General features: G+C 39.6%; 1 protein-coding gene across 3 annotated transcripts in view; it reads left to right on the top strand.

The window, feature by feature from the left end:
- The window catches only part of LOC126418945 (dynein regulatory complex subunit 5), a 143,430-nt gene that overhangs the window by 66,978 nt on the left and 59,016 nt on the right, over positions 1-17,436 (top strand). For all 3 annotated transcript variants that reach the window (XM_050085981.1, XM_050085982.1, XM_050085980.1), the window contains one exon: positions 15,454-15,735. In XM_050085981.1, the coding sequence (XP_049941938.1) occupies positions 15,454-15,735 (282 nt within the window). The remainder of the gene's footprint in view (positions 1-15,453; positions 15,736-17,436) is intronic.

Below are 17,436 nucleotides of genomic sequence, written 5' to 3'. Positions count from 1 at the left end.
TGCAAACTTCATCTGCTACTTTAAGTGTCTCATTTCCTAATCTAATTCCTTCAGCATCCCCTGACTTTTCTATATATCAATATACATCAATATATCAATATATATCTATATATCAATAAATTCAATGAATCTACTTCTGATTGTTTGTTGTGTCATCATTTCCTCATAAAAGTTGTGTCAGGGGTATGTGACATTGTTTGGGTACATATACTGCTTCATATTCTGCTTTGTTTGTTGTAAAATAATTATTTGTACTGAGTGTATTCTTTGTGCCTTTTGTAATAGGTTGGAGGTTTTCCTAATACTATTGGTAACAAAGTTTCAGCTTTTGATCCCTGTAACTCAAGCGGGTTTCTCTCTTCTTGGTCTAAATTGGTGTAATCTCTAATAGTATCCATCATCTATCCTTGGTTTTGTTCAATTTTTACCATCTTGGGTAAATACATTGGGACTCAGAATGGTTCAGGACAATACATGAAGAGCCACAATGTTCTCTCTGTGAGTCCTTTCTACACATTCTGATACAGTCAAATGGTTCAAATGGCTCTGAGCACTATGGGACTCAACTTCTGAGGTCATTAGTCCCCTAGAACTTAGAACTAGTTAAACCTAACCAACCTAAGAACATCACACACATCCATGCCCGAGGCAGGATTCGAACCTGCGACCGTAGCAGTCTCGCAGTTCCAGACTGCAGCGCCTAGAACCGCACAGCCACTTCGGCCGGCTCTGATACAGTCATTTGTTATATTTTTGTCATGCAGTATTTTTCTTTTATTGTTAGGACTTGACTAATCGGTATTTCTTATTGTCAACATTTTACCTCCATGTTCAAATAATTCACTTATTTGCTTTTATATCAGAACCACTGAAGATACTTGAGTCTAAAGTAAGTTAGTTGTGCCTCTTGTAATGTCCAGGCACTACTATTGGAAATTTGCTGTGGGAAATAATCCAGGGTATGTTACATTCCTCTACCCCATGAACCATGGACCTTGCCATTGGTGGGGAGGCTTGCGTGCCTCAGCGATACAGATAGCCGTACCGTAGGTGCAACCACCACAACGGAGGGGTATCTGTTGAGAGGCCAGCCAAACTTGTGGTTCCTGAAGAGGGGCAGCAGCCATTTCAGTAGTTGCAGGGGCAACAGTCTGGATGATTGACTGATCTGGCCTTGTAACACTAAACAAAACGGCCTTGCTGTGCTGGTACTGCGAACGGTTGAGAGCAAGGGGAAACTACAGCCGTAATTTTTCCTGAGGGCATGTAGCTTTACTGTATGGTTAAATGATGATGGCGTCCTCTTCGGTAAAATATTCCGGAGGTAAAATAGTCCCCCATTCGGATCTCCGGGCGGGGACTACTCAGGAGGATGTCGTTATCAGGAGAAAGAAAACGGGCGTTCTACGGATCGGAGCGTGGAATGTCAGATCCCTTAACCGGGCAGGTAGGTTAGAAAATTTAAAAAGGGAAATGGATAGGTTAAAGTTAGATGTAGTGGGAATTAGTGAAGTTCGGTGGCAGAAGGAACAAGACTTCTGGTCAGGTGAATACAGGGTTATAAATACAAAATCAAATAGGGGTAATGCAGGAGTAGGTTTCATAATGAATAAAAAAAATAGGAATGCGGGTAAGCTACTACAAACAGCATAATAAACACATTATTGTGGCCAAGATAGACACGAAGCCCACGCCTACTACAGTAGTACAAGTTTATATACCAACTAGCTCTGCAGATGAGGAAGAAATTGAAGAAATGTATTATGAAATAAAAGAAATTATTCAGATAGTGAAGGGAGACGAAAATTTAATAGTCATGGGTGACTAGAATTCGGTAGTAATAAAAGGGAGAGAAGGAAACATAGTAGGTGAATATGGATTGGGGCTAAGAAATGAAAGAGGAAGCCGTCTGGTAGAATTTTGCACAGAGCATAACTTAATCATAGCTAACACTTGGTTCAAGAATCATAAAAGAAGGTTGTATACATGGAAGAATCCTGGAGATACTAAAAGGTATCAGATAGATTATATGATGGTAAGACAGAGATTTAGGAACCAGGTTTTAAATTTTAGGACATTTCCAGGGGCAGATGTGGACTCTGACCACAATCTATTGGTTATGAACTGTAGATTAAAACTGAAGTAATTGCAAAAAAGTAGGTATTTAAGGAGATGGGACATGTATAAACTGACTAAACCAGAGGTTGTACAGAGTTTCAGGGAGAGCATAAGGGAACAATTGACAGGAATGCGGGAAAGAAATACAGTAGAAGAAGAATGGGTAGCTTTGAGGGATGAAGTAGTGAAGGCAGCAGAGGATCAAGTAGGTAAAAAGACGAGGGCTAATAGAAATCCTTGGGTAACAGAAGAAATATTGAATTTATTTGATCAAAGGAGAAAATATAAAAATGCAGTAAATGAAGCAGGCAAAAAAGAAATACAAACATCTCAAAAATGAGATCAACAGGAAGTGCAAAATAGCTAAGCAGGCATGGCTAGAGGACAAATGTAAGCATGTAGAGGCTTATCTCACTATGGGTAAAATAGATACAGCCTACAGGAAAATTAAAGAGACCTTTGGACAAAAGAGAGCCACTTGTAAGAATATCAAGAGCTCAGATGGAAACCCAGTTCTAAGCAAAGAGGGGAAAGCAGAAAGGTGGAAGGAGTATATAGAGGGTCTTTACAAGGGCGATGTACTTGAGGACAACATTATGGAAATGGAAGAAAATGTAGATGAAGATGAAATGAGAGATATGATGCTGCGTGAAGAGCTTGACAGAGCACTGAAACACCTGAGTCGAAACAAGGCCTCGGGAGTAGACAACATTCCATTAGAACTATTGACGGCCTTGGGAGAGCCAGTCCTAACAAAACTCTACCATCTGGTGAGCAAGATGTATGAGACAGGCGAAATACCCGCAGACATCAAGAAGAATATAATAATTCCAATCCCAAAGAAAGCATGTGTTGACAGATGTGAAAATTACCGAACTATCAGTTTAATAAGTCACCGCTGCAAAATATTAACGCGAATTATTTACAGAAGAATGGAAAAACTGGTAGAAGCCGACTTCGGGGAAGATCAGTTTGGATTTCGTAGAAATGTTGGAGCACGTGAGGCAATACTGACCTTACAACTTATCTTAGGAGGATGATTAAGGAAAGGCAAACCTACGTTTCTAGCATTTGTAGACTTAGGGAAAGCTTTTGACAATGTTGACTGGAATACTCTCTTTGAAATTCTGAAAGTGGCAGGGGTAAAATACAGGGAGCGAAAGGCGATTTACAATTTCTACAGAAACCAGATGGCAGTTATAAGAGTCGACGGGCATGAAAGGGAAGCAGTGGTTGGGAAGGGAGGGAGACAGGGTCGTAGCCTCTCCCCGATGTTATTCAATCTGTGTATTGAGCAAGCAGTAAAGGAAACAAAAGAAAAATTTGGAGTAGGTAATAAAATCCAGGGAGAAAAAATAAAAAATTTCAGGTTCGCCAATGACATTGTAATTCTGTCAGAGACACCAAAGGACTTGGAAGAGCAGTTTAACGGAATGGACAGTGTCTTGAAAGGAGGATATAAGATGAACATCAACAAAAGCAAAATGAGGATAATGGAATGTAGTCGAATTAAGTCGGGTGATGCTGAGGGAATTAGATTAGGAAATGAGACACTTAAAGTAGTCAAGGAGTTTTGCTGTTTGGGGAGCAAAATAATTGATGATGGTCAAAGTAGAGAAGATATAAAATGTCGACTGGCAATGGCAAGGAAAGCGTTTCTGAAGAAAAGAAATTTGTTAACATCGAGTATAAATTTAAGTGTCAGGAAGTCATTTCTGAAACTATTTGTATGGAGTGTAGCCATGTATGGGTGTGAAACATGGACAATAAATAGTTTGGACAAGAAGAGAATAGAAGCTTTCGAAATGTGGTGCTACAGAAGAATGTTGAAGATTAGGTGGGTAGATCACGTAACTAATGAGGAGGTATTGAATGGAATTGGGGAGAAGAGGAGTTTGTGGCACAACTTGTTGAGAAGAAGGGATCGGTTGGTAGGACATGTCCTGAGGCATCAATGGATCACTAATTTAGCATTGGAGGGCATCGTGGAGGGTAAAAATCGTAGAGGGAGATCAAGAGATGAATACACTAAGCAGATTCAGAAGGATGTAGGTTGCAGTAGGTATTGGGAGATGAAGGAGCTTGCACGGGATAGGTTGGCATGGAGAGCTGCATCAAACCAGTCTCAGGACTGAAGACCACAACAACAACAACAACATGTTACATTGAGAATATTGAAGTTGATTATATGAGGGTGAGTCAAATGAAAACCTTAAATATTTATTAAATATTATTTATTGTGCAGAAGTGGTACAAAGATGTATCACTTTTCAACACAATTTCCCCCACGCTCAATGCAAGTCCTCCTGCACTTACAAAGTGCATAAATTCCTTTAGAAAAAATTTCTCTTGGTAGTCCGCACAACCACTCATGCACCGCGTGGTGTACCTCTTCATCAGAACGGAACTTCTTTCCTCCCATTGTGTCTTTGAGTGGTCCAAACATATGGAAATCACTTGGGGTGCTGTCTGGTGAGTATGGTGGATGAGGAAGACACTCAAAATGCAGGTCTGTGATTGTTGCAACTGTTGTCATGTTGCAAAAGGACACCTGCTGACAGCAATACATGTTGCTTTGATTTGATTGCAGGTCGCAGATGATTTTTTAGGAGATGTGTGTATGATGCACTGGTGACAGTGGTCCCTCTAGGTATGTAATGCTCCAAAATGACTCCTTTTTCGTACCAAAAGAGAGTCAGCATAACCTTCCCTGCAGTTGGTTCTGTTCAAAATTTCTTTGGCTTTGGTGATGAGGAATGGCGCCATTCCTTGCTCGCTCTCTTCATTTCCGGTTAGTGGATGTGAACCCAGGTATCGTCCCCAGTAACGATTCTTGCAAGGAAGCCAGCACCTTCTCGTTCAAAGCACCGAAGAAGTTCTTCACAAGCATCAACACGTCATTCTAAGACACCAATCTTGCAGACATTTGTGGAACTGGAGCACATCGTGCACAATGTGGTGTGCTGATCCATGACTAATCTGTAAACATGCTGCAATGGCATTCAGTGTCACTCGGCAGTTTTCCTTCACTATGGATTCAATGCAATGTTCTGTGAAGTCACAACTCATTGTGCCTTACCTGGATGAGGAGCATCTTCCACTGAAGTCACACCATTTGTGGACTTCCTACTACATTCATAAACTTGCTGCTATGACAAACATGCATCTCCTTACTCAACCTTCATTCGTCAATTAATTTCAATGGGTTTCACACCTTCACTACTCAAAAACTGAATAACAGAATGCTGTTCTTCCCTGGTGCAAGTCGCAAGTGGGGCGGCTGTCTGTATACTAATACTGTGATTATATGTGTGCCTTTGCACTGCCACCTACAGGCCATTCTGCACGCTTTTTGTAGCATGCTTACCAACTTACAGGATAACGGCACGAAATTTCAATTTGTTATTACAAATTTAAGGTTTTCATGTGACTCACCCTCATATCCCATTTGACCTTCCATTTCCCTGGGGTGAAATTAGAATATTATCTATTTATTTAGGAAACCTTTTCCACTTTGGTGAAATATGCAAAATATCATACTAGAGATTTCCCCAAGGTATGCTGAGTGAGGTGATGCAGTGAGCCAGGCACAGGATTCACAATTTGGAGGACATAATTAAAAACCTTAACAGGCCATCTAGATTTAGGTTTCCTATATGTTTCCTAAAATTCTTTGTGTGAGTATCGATCCCGATGCAGTCTCCGGAGACCATCTGCCATGAGAAAAGAACAATCTTTGTACTGCACAGAGGGTAATGCCATCTGAGTCTCAGACCAAGACTGTGGGTGTGTATTTACATTGTCTAATAAAGTTTACAAAAATATATCTAAAAACATAGGTGATGTGACTTACCGAACGAAAGCGCTGGCAGGTCGATAGACACACAAACAAACACAAACACACACACAAAATTCAAGCTTTCGCAACAAACTGTTGCCTCATCAGGAAAGAGGGAAGGAGAGGGAAAGACGAAAGGATGTGGGTTTTAAGGGAGAGGGTAAGGAGTCATTCCAATCCCGGGAGCGGAAAGACTTACCTTAGGGGGAAAAAAGGACGGGTATACACTCGCACACACATATGTGTGGATGGATATGTTTGTGTGTGCGAGTGTATACCCGTCCTTTTTTCCCCCTAAGGTAAGTCTTTCCGCTCCCAGGATTGGAATGACTCCTTACCCTCTCCCTTAAAACCCACATCCTTTCGTCTTTCCCTCTTTCCTGATGAGGCAACAGTTTGTTGCGAAAGCTTGGATTTTGTGTGTGTGTTTGTGTTTGTAGGTGTGTCTATCGACCTGCCAGGGCTTTCGTTCGGTAAGTCACATCACCTTTGTTTTTAGATATATTTTTCCCATGTGGAATGTTTCCCTCTATTATATCAAAGTTTACAAAAATGTACCCAATGGATTGTAGTCAGAAATACTGCTGCGTACTACAATCTACCTACAGCTTAAAGTGAATGTGATTTCTTTGAAAAGAACACTGTTGATTTTCTGCCTTTTCCTTGTCAGTCCTAACCTTGTGCTCCCACCTTAAATGTCCTTGACCTTGAGAGGACACTTTTATTAAGTGGTGGATACATATGGGGGCCGCCCGCATTGCAATCTGCGCTGCCCCCACCAGTCAGCCCGCGAGCTATACTTTTGTTTCTTTCGTCAGTTGACTTGACTGAATCGAGTTATTGAGTAGTTGTACATTAATAAGTAGCAAGCGTGTCTGCATCATCATATTTTATATGTTTCTGTCCAGCACATGGATAGGTAACACATATCTATGAGAACGCATTATTGTGGCCAAGATAGACACGAAGCCCATGCCTACTACAGTAGTACAAGTTTATATGCCTACTAGCTCTCCAGATGACAAAGAAATTGATCAAATGTATGATGAAATAAAAGAAATTATTCAGATAGTGAAGGCAGACGAAAATTTAATAGTCATGGGTGACTGGAATTCGGTAGTAGGAATAGGGAGAGAAGGAAACATAGTAGGTGAATATGGATTGGGGGTAAGAAATGAAAGAGGAAGCCCCCTCGTAGAATTTTGCATAGAGCACAACTTAATCATACCTAACACTTGGTTCAACAATCATAAAAGAAGGTTGTATACATGGAAGAATCCTGGAGATACTAAAAGGTATCAGATAGATTATATAATGGTAAGACAGAGATTTAGGAACCAGGTTTTAAATTGTAAGACATTTCCAGGGGCAGATGTGGACTCTGACCACAATCTATCGGTTATAAACTGTAGATTAAAACTGAAGAAACTGCAAAAAAGTAGGTATTTAAGGAGATGGGACATGTATAAACTGACTAAACCAGAGGTTGTACAGAGTTTCAGGGAGAGCATAAGGGAACAATTGACAGAAATGCGGGAAAGAAATACAGTAGAAGAAGAATGGGTAGCTTTGAGGGATGAAGTAGTGAAGGCAGCAGAGGATCAAGTAGGTAAAAAGATGAGGGCTAGTAGAAATCCTCGGGTAACAGAAGAAATATTGAATTTAATTGATGAAAGGAGAAAATATAAAAATGCAGTAAATGAAGCAGGCAAAAAGGAATACAAACATCTCAAAAATGAGATCGACAGGAAGTGCAAAATAGCTAAGCAGGGATGACTAGAGGACAAATGTAAGCATGTAGAGGCTTATCTCACTAGGGGCATGATAGATACTGCCTACAGGAAAATTAAAGAGACCTTTGGAGAAAAGAGACCCACTTGTATGAATATCAAGAGCTCAGATGGAAACCCAGTTCTAAGCAAAAAAGGGAAAGCAGAAAGGTGGAAGGAGTATATAGAGGGTCTATAGAAGAGCGATGTAGTTCAGGACAATGTTATGGAAATGGAAGAGGATGTAGATGAAGATGAAATGGGAGATATGACACTGCGTGAAGAGTTTGACAGAGCACTGAGAGACCTGTGTCGAAATAAGGCCCCGGGAGTAGACAACATTCCATTAGAACTACTGGCAGCCTTGGGAGAGCCAGTCCTGACTAAACTCTACCATCTGGTGAGCAAGACGTATGAGACAAGCGAAATACCCTTAGACTTCAAGAAGAATATAATAATTCCAATCCCAAAGAAAGCAGGTGTTGACAGATGTGAAAATTACCAAACTATCAGTTTAATAAGTCACGGCTGCAAAATACTAACGTGAATTCCTTACAGACGAATGGAAAAACTAGTAGAAGCCGACCTCGGGGAAGATCAGTTTGGATTCCATAGAAATATTGGAACTCATACAGCAATACTGACCTTACGACTTATCTTAGAAGAAAGATAAGGAAAGGCAAACCTACGTTTCTAGCATTTGTAGACTTAGAGAAAGCTTTTGACAATGTTGACTGGAATACTCTCTTTGAAATTCTGAAGGTGGCAGGGGTAAAATACAGGAAGCGAAAGACTATTTACAATTTGTACAGAAACCAGATGGCAGTCATAAGAGTCGAGGGACATGAAAGGGAAGCAGTGGTTGGGAAGGGAGTGAGACAGGGTTGTAGCCTCTCCCCGATATTATTCAATCTGTATATTGATCAAGCAGTAAAGCCAACAAAAGAAAAATTCGGAGTAAGTAATAAAACACATGGAGAAGAAATTAAAACCTTGAGATTCGCCGATGACATTGTAATTCTGTCAGAGACAGCAAAGGACTTGGAAGAACAGTTGAACGGAATGGATAGCGTCTTGAAAGGAGGATATAAGATGAACATCAACAAAAGCAAAACAAGGATAATGGAATGTCGTCAAACTAAGTCGGGAGATGCTGAGGGTATTAGATTAGGAAATGAGACACTTAAAGTAGTCAAGGAGTTTTGCTATTTGGGGACCAAAATAACTGATGATGGTCAAAGTAGAGAAGATATAAAATGTCGACTGGCAATGGCAAGGAAAGTGTTTCTGAAGAAAAGAAATTTGTTAACATCGAGTATAAATTTATGTGTCAGGAAGTCATTTCTGAAACTATTTGTATGGAGTGTAGCCATGTATGGGTGTGAAACATAGACAATAAATAGTTTGGACAAGAAGAGAATAGAAGCTTTCGAAATGTGGTGCTACAGAAGAATGTTGAAGATTAGGTGGGTAGATCACGTAACTAATGAGGAGGTATTGAATGGAATTGGGGAGAAGAGGAGTTTGTGGCACAACTTGATGAGAAGAAGGGATCGGTTGGTAGGACATGTCCTGAGGCATCAATGGATCACTAATTTAGCATTGGAGGGCAGCGTGGAGGGTAAAAATCGTAGAGGGAGACCAAGAGATGAATACACTAAGCAGATTCAGAAGGATGTAGGTTGCAGTAGGTACTGGGAGATGAAGGAGCTTGCACGGGATAGGTTGGCATGGAGAGCTGCATCAAACCAGTCTCAGGACTGAAGACCACAACAACAACAACAACGTGTTACATTGAGAATATTGAAGTTGATTATATGAGGGTGAGTCAAATGAAAACCTTAAATATTTATTAAATATTATTTATTGTGCAGAAGTTGTACAAAGCTGTATGACTTTTCAACACAATTTCCCCCACGCTCAATGCAAGTCCTCCAGCACTTACAAAGTGCATAAATTCCTTTAGAAAAAATTTCTCTTGGTAGTCCACACAACCACTCATGCACCGCGTGGTGTACCTCTTCATCAGAACGGAACTTCTTTCCTCCCATTGTGTCTTTGAGTGGTCCAAACATATGGAAATCACTTGGGGTGCTGTCTGGTGAGTATGGTGGATGAGGAAGACACTCAAAATGCAGGTCTGTGATTGTTGCAACTGATGTAGGGGCAGTGTAGGGCGTTGCCTTGTCATGTTGCAAAAGGACACCTGCTGACAGCAATACATGTTGCTTTGATTTGATTGCAGGTCGCAGATGATTTTTTAGGAGATGTGTGTATGATGCACTGGTGACAGTGGTCCCTCTAGGTATGTAATGCTCCAATATGACTCCTTTTTCGTACCAAAAGAGAGTCAGCATAACCTTCCCTGCAGTTGGTTCTGTTCAAAATTTCTTTGGTTTTGGTGATGAGGAATGGCGCCATTCCTTGCTCGCTCCCTTCATTTCCGGTTAGTGGAAGTGAACCCAGGTATCGTCCCCAGTAACGATTCTTGCAAGGAAGCCAGCACCTTCTCGTTCAAAGCACCGAAGAAGTTCTTCACAAGCATCAACACGTCATTCTCTCATTTCAGGAGTCAGCTGCCGTGACACCAATCTTGCGGGCACTTGTGGAACTGGAGCACATCGTGCACAATGTGGTGTGCTGATCCATGACTAATCTGTAAACATGCTGCAATGGCATTCAGTGTCACTCGGCAGTTTTCCTTCACTATGGATTCAATGCAATGTTCTGTGGAGTCACAACTCATTGTGCCTTACCTGGATGAGGAGCATCTTCCACTGAAGTCACACCATTTGTGAACTTCCTACTCCATTCATAAACTTGCTGCTGTGACAAACATGCATCTCCTTACTCAACCTTCATTCGTCAATTAATTTCAATGGGTTTCACACCTTCACTACTCAAAAACTGAATAACAGAATGCTGTTCTTCCCTGGTGCAAGAAATTTGTTAACATCGATTATAGATTTAAGTGTCAGGAAGTTGTTTCTGAAAGTATTTGTATGGAGTGTAGCCATGTGTGGAAGTAAAATATGGTCGATAAATGGTTTGGACAAGAAGAGAATAGAAGCTTTCAAAATGTGATGCTACAGAAGAATGCTGAAGATTATATGGGTAGATCGCATAACTAATGAGGAGGCATTGAATAGAATTGGGGAGAAGAGGTGTTTGTGGCACAACTGACTAGAAGAAGGCATCAGTTGGTAGGACATGTCCTGAGGCATCAAGGGATCACCAATTTAGTATTGGAGGGCAGCGTGGAAGGTAAAAATCATAGAGGGAGACCATGAGATGAATACACTAAACAGATTTAGAAGGATGTAGGTTGCAGTAGGTACTGGGAGATGAAGAAGCTTGCACAGGATAGAGTAGCACGGAGAGCTGCGTCAGACCAGTCTCAGGACTGAAGACCACAACAACATCAATCAACCTACGAGATAAGTCATGGCCTTTTTAATGGTGTCGATATGTTATTTTGTCTGGAATTTGTTCAAGAAAAGTCCAAGATCTGACTGTCCAACTTTGCACATGCTGTACAAAATATTTGCTTGTCTATGTTCATCTATTGCTACAGTAGAAAGAAGTTTTTCAGCATTGTGACATACGAAGACATGGCTGAGGTTGACAGTGGAGGAGGGTTGACATAATGGCTTAGCTCTGTTGAACACTCACCCTGACATTGATTGTCCTATTGATGATGTAATTAACCAATTTGCCTGGAAGAAAAGGTGCATAGAACTCATCATTTAAGGAAGAGAACCACAATTGTAACGTTTTTATATCATAAGATGGCATTGTCTGGTATATGTGTATAATCATTTTAAACAAAACTTTCTTAAACTTTGCATGGGACTTGATTATTTTTTATTATGGTAAAAAAAGGTATCAAGATATCTTTAACGCCCCCCCCCCCCTCCTCCTTGAGGTTTATCTGTATCCTTCACTTCTCTTACTAGAAGCATTTAGACGAAAATTATGACATATTTGATGAGACCAATTCATGTGCATTTAAATATTTACAAACACTTTACTCTTCTTTTAATTATCACCTGAGCTCATCAGCAATGCCCTCCACAGAATGCTGCATTCAAAGCATGTCGGACAGTTTCTGTAATGGTAAACACTATTCTCTTTCTGTCTGCTTCAAAATCTGATTTTCTCATAGATCAACTGGCCTCTCATTACTAAGTTGTTGTATAGTTAGAAACATTGGCAACCCAACAATAAACAATCAGTAGATATGAGAATAAATTTGTAACTCATACCTTTATAATAATTCTCCAACTTGAATTTTTCCTAACTTTCATGTAGTAGTCCAGTGAAACTGTCAGAAAAATGCCTGTACCTTGCAAAAGGTGGGGTAGAAGATTTTATTTTTTTAACTCGTTCATATTGTTGGAAAGGTTAGAAAACCAAGTTTTGCCAACAAAATTTCTCTTGGGAAAACTTTCTGCAGTCAAAAATATTCGAAAATTTCGGACTTTTTTCAGTTTTTTCATAATATCTCAGTTTCATTTGCTCCAATCGCTTTGACGTCTAGTTTCTTTTTTAAAGAGCACACAATTCTCTACAAATTTGATTTTTACCATTTTTTTCTACTCCCAATATCTAAGGAGCTACAGCGCATCAAAAAATACCAATTTTTCAAATTTCGAGCAAAGTGGCAAATTACCTAATTTTTGAACACTGTTATTTCAGTTTCTATTTGTGTAGTATAAACATATTACGCGTCATGTTATTCATTGGAATTTACCATCTCACTCTGCTGCAGGGCCCGGACAAACAGCATCATATTCAGTAACTGCAAACACATTCACGTCGGATTGCGTGAAGTTTATTTGTGTTACAATATGTAATACGATTGCATGCAGGTGCCGTAAATTTTCTACAGTTGATTGACATTAATGATCAGTTATAAGAAAAAGTATGTTGGAATTGTTCTTTAGCGGACAAAAGTGTATTTATTCTTTGGCGGGCGGAAGGCAATTATCTCTAGTGATTGTTCACAGCACGCTGACAGCTATTAGCACACAACAATAAGGGTCCTACAGTTTGGAGTTGCTTCCATTCGGTATATGTTGTGGTGCTGAAAATGAGTATGTCTGAGATGAATTTGTGTTTCATTTGAGAAAAAACTGTGGTGAGTGGTGGATGCAATGTGAAAAAGAAAGGACTGAGCACACTTAACGATTGTAGTGCTAAACGCAGGGAGTCTGCTCACACCCATTTTTTGGAAATGCTCAGTGAAGTGATGGTGCATGAAGCATGCTACAAGAAGTACATTAATGAGAGAATGATAGCAACTAGCCTTTGACATCCTCAGGAACCAACAGGCGTGCTACGTCGGTCGCAGAAAAAGGTCAGTTCAGTTTCAAAGAGAAATGCTTCTTATGTTGAAAAGGGAATTCTGATGACTTTTTAACCAAGCAGTTAAGACTACCATATGCCAAACATAATTTTGACGGAGGGTACCTCATCCACAAAGTGACTTGGACTCGAAATGTTTGCTTCAAGTCAATAGCCCAAAGCTATGTTTCTTACCTACAACGTCAATTTGGACCTCAATTTGCTATTGTATTTGATGGGTATCCATGTGAGGGAGTCAAATGTAGCACAAAGAGTGCTGAGAGGATTCGTAGGTCCAAAAAACATTCTTCGGTTGACATTGTGGTTGAATCAGAGATGGTGAACCAAGTCCCTCAGGACAAGTTCTTGTACAATGAACGAAAGAAGATGCGTTTGATCACACTTCTTAAAAAGGAATTTCTGGAATGTAGCGTTGAAGTGCACCAGGCACAAGAAGATGCTGACGTTATGATTGTAACATCTTAAAGCCAGGAAGAGGAAATTCAGAAGACAAGTGGTTTTCCACTGCATCTTACAAGTTTGACAGTGAATATATTCTGTTCACTCACGCCTTTAGCGGATGTGATACAACATCTGCTTTTTTTGGTCAAGGAAAAATTGAGTGCTGCAATATTGTTGCGAAAAATGAACACCTAACCTCAGTGCTTTGCACGTTCAATAAACCACATGCTACCCATGAAGAAATCGTAACAGTAACAGAACAGGTTACTATCGCATTGTATAGTGGAGGTGTCAGCAGTTCCCACACACTAGACCATTTGCGGTACCAACTATTCGCCAAGTCTGCCACAAAAAGCAAACTGAATCTTGCACAGTTGCCACCTATACTAGATGCTGCACAACATCATTCGTTGCGGACTTACAAACAAGTCCAAAGTTTGATGGGAAACTGGAAGCCCCCTGAGAAATGGGGCTGGAATCACAGTGACCACAGTCCAATACCCATTATAATGAGCCAAGATCCAGCACCTGAACCACTTCTTCACGTTGTTTCATGCTCATGCAAGCTGAACTGTGGCGGAGCGTGCTCCTGCAGAAAAGCGGGTTTGAAATGTTCTTCAATTTGCAAGAAATGTATTGGGGTCAAATGCAAAAACGTGCCAAAATTTTTATATGAAGACAGTGAAGAAGATGTTATGGAGGATGTTGAGGAAACCGCTGACGAAATCAACGAACTTGCTGAGGCTGACTCGCTGTTTAAAGAAGAGGTCAATTTGGGATCAACTCTAGGTACAGACCGTGAATCCGTAACTCAAGGTATTTCTGGTGACACTGAGGAACCTGGCCCATCAAAACGTTGGAAGTGATGCTCATATATGTCTCAAGTGCGCTAATGTGCGATATTACAAGTATTACATACCCAGAACTGTCAACATTTTTTAGTAACTGACAATGGAATTTAATTGTAATAAAGCTACTTATTTTTAATGTCAACTGTGTGGCTTTTATACACAAGAATAATTACCTACCTAATTAGGTTGCCTATTGCAGCTAATAATAGTTCAGTTTCCTGAGACAAATTATTTTGTGTGTGCGTGTGTGTGTGTGTGTGTGTGTGTGTGTGTGTGTGTGTGTGTGTGTGTGTGCGTGTGTGTGTGTGTGTCTAAGTCTCTTAATGATGTATTTTTATATTTATAGTTTTACAAATACCAGGGCTGAGGTGGCCCATAGTGAACTTCAGGTAGTGATGTAAGAATCACAATAGTTGGGTGCCCAGCAATCCTCATGTTGCATACAGAGAAATTGAATACCTGAAAGTGAGGTGATAAATTCCAACATATAACATGATGTATAATGTATTTATACTACACAAACAGAAACTGAAAAAATACTGTTAAAAAATAAGGTATCTTGCCACTACGCTCAAAATTTGAAAAATTGGTATTTTTCGAGGCGCTGTAGCGCCTTGGATATTGGGAGTAGAAAAAAATGGCAAGAATCAAATTTGTAGAGAATTGTGTGCTCTTTAAAAAAGAAAATAGACGTTAAAGCAATTGGAGCAAATGAAACTGAGATATTTTGAAAAAAACTGAAAAAAGGCCGAAATTTTCCAAGTTTTTTGACTGCAGAAAGTTTTCCCAAGCGAAATTTTGTTGGCAAAACTCGTTTTTCTAATCTTTGCAACCATATGAGCGAGTTGAAAAAATAAACTCTTCTACCCCACCTTTTGCAAGGTATATCTGCAATTTGACTGGACTACAGCTCCAGTTTAATACTGAAACAGTGAATTTTTTCTCTGTTTTCATAACGATTATGTATACAGCCAGTCGCTTGTTGTTTACTGTTGTCCTTAAGATATCCTGATCTGTTAATTTGTTCTAATCATACGTTACCAATATAGCAAATAATTTTTTGCCACAGATGAATGACGTACATGACTATGGAGGGTCATGGAAGCGATTGTATATAGAACGGCATCTGCAAGATGAATTGGAAATGATGCCTGTGGAAAATTTTGTTGGTCAGGAGGTCGCAGTGCTTGTTTCTCTATGTTCCTCATATGTGCATCGCCTACGTCTACGGCAGCTTAAGGTTGCCCGATTGCCTCCATTAATGGAGGGGCCTGATGAATGTTCCACTGAACTTCCTCCCATGAATCATATAGATCTTGCACTCATCATCAGAGGTCTTACAGAACTTGAGGTGTGTGAATATTTACAGCATCATATTGACACATAGTTTTGCTCGCAAACATCCGTATATACAAATTATTTATGCCTTTTTAATTTTATAAAGCCACCAAGTGATGGAGATATAATCCTCCAAAATGTGTAGATGGAAGAACAATAAGTATGACTGGTAACAGTAGTTTGTATTTTCAATTTCATCATTTATTTTTGCCTCCTCATGCACCATCAGAACATCACCCAATGTTTTTTATCAATATGACAGCAGATATATGTGTTACATCAGGTATGAAATGTGTGAACTTACCTCTATTTAATGTGTGAAGGAATTTTCTGACAATACCGGTATTTAAACAGACATATTAAGCAATCTTTTCCATCACCTTGAGCAGTTTATTATGTGTTTTAATTCTCTGTTTTGAATTTTTCTGTTTGTTTTTCCTAAGTAAATATGAGTCCAAACTGGTTGTTGTTTCATGATTGTGTGTAGAACCATTACTGAAATACTTACAGATGTTTTTGCTGATATGCACAACAGGTTGGTAGGTGTACTCATTTTGTGCAGTAAGGATGCCCATATTTTAAGATAGTTCTTTACAGTGAGCCCGACTACTGCTTCTAGTCATTATTCTTACTGCCCTTTTTTACAATTTAAGAACTGTATCAATATTTGTGCCATTGATCCCAGAGAATAATCCCATAGCTAAGGACTTAGTGTTCATAGGAATAGTATCCCACATCAAGACTCTGGCTGTTACAAACTGTTGATAGAGCCCTAAGCACGTAACATGCTGATGACATTCTTTTGGTCACTATCTTTATGCTTATTCCATATTATTTGGCAATCAGTATTCATCGCTGAAAGTTTTTTGTTTGTTCCACAATGTTTATCGTCTATGCTCAATTTGGCATAGTTGCTTTCCCACTTTATGCTGAAGTGAATGCTGGTGTTTTTTAAATGTTTAGTGTTACTTTATCACATACTGCCCAATTGTGAATATCCTTGAGGATTTCATTTCTCTTCTCTATTAGGAGTTCTGGTGACAATAATGTTAGTGTCATTAGTAAAGAGAACTTTTCTCCTTGTCTTATATTGCCTGTATGGTCTTGGATAATTATTAAGGACAAAATTGGACGCAGTGCATTCTTCTGATGCACATTTATGTTTATATATGTCTTGTCTGTGTATTGTTTTATTAAAAATCTGTCATCAGCAGATGTGTGAACTCTGCCTATTTTCCATGTAAAACTGGAACCACTCATTGTCTATTCCTGTTATGCACAATGCTTCTAATATGATCAGTAGTGTTTTGTTGTCACTTTTGACAGTGACAAAAGCCTTGGACAGGTCTAAGAATATGCCTGTAACACATCTTTGACAGGAGCTTTTGTAAACTCTGTAGTAGCCGTTATTGTCCTCCTTCCTCTTCAGTAACCAAACTGCGCTTTGTTGACAAGGTACCTCATTTAGTGTATGTGTGTGTAAGTGCACAACTTGTGCATGTTTAGGAACTCTGAAAAATATCTGAATTAAAGAACTCATTTATTATGTGTGTTAATGGATTTGTATGTTATCTATGCATGCTTCAGAAGACTGGAAATGCATCTATGCTTGCTCACTTTTTACTACTTTAATTTCTGTATTATTTCCCTGACTTCAAGTTTGGTTGTAAGAAACATCATCATTATACTTGCTGTGAAATTCATTGTGGATGCT

Source organism: Schistocerca serialis, chromosome 9, assembly GCF_023864345.2.
Source record: "Schistocerca serialis cubense isolate TAMUIC-IGC-003099 chromosome 9, iqSchSeri2.2, whole genome shotgun sequence".
In the NCBI taxonomy this organism is placed as follows: domain Eukaryota; kingdom Metazoa; phylum Arthropoda; class Insecta; order Orthoptera; family Acrididae; genus Schistocerca; species Schistocerca serialis.
This window is presented reverse-complemented; position numbering and strand designations above follow the sequence as displayed.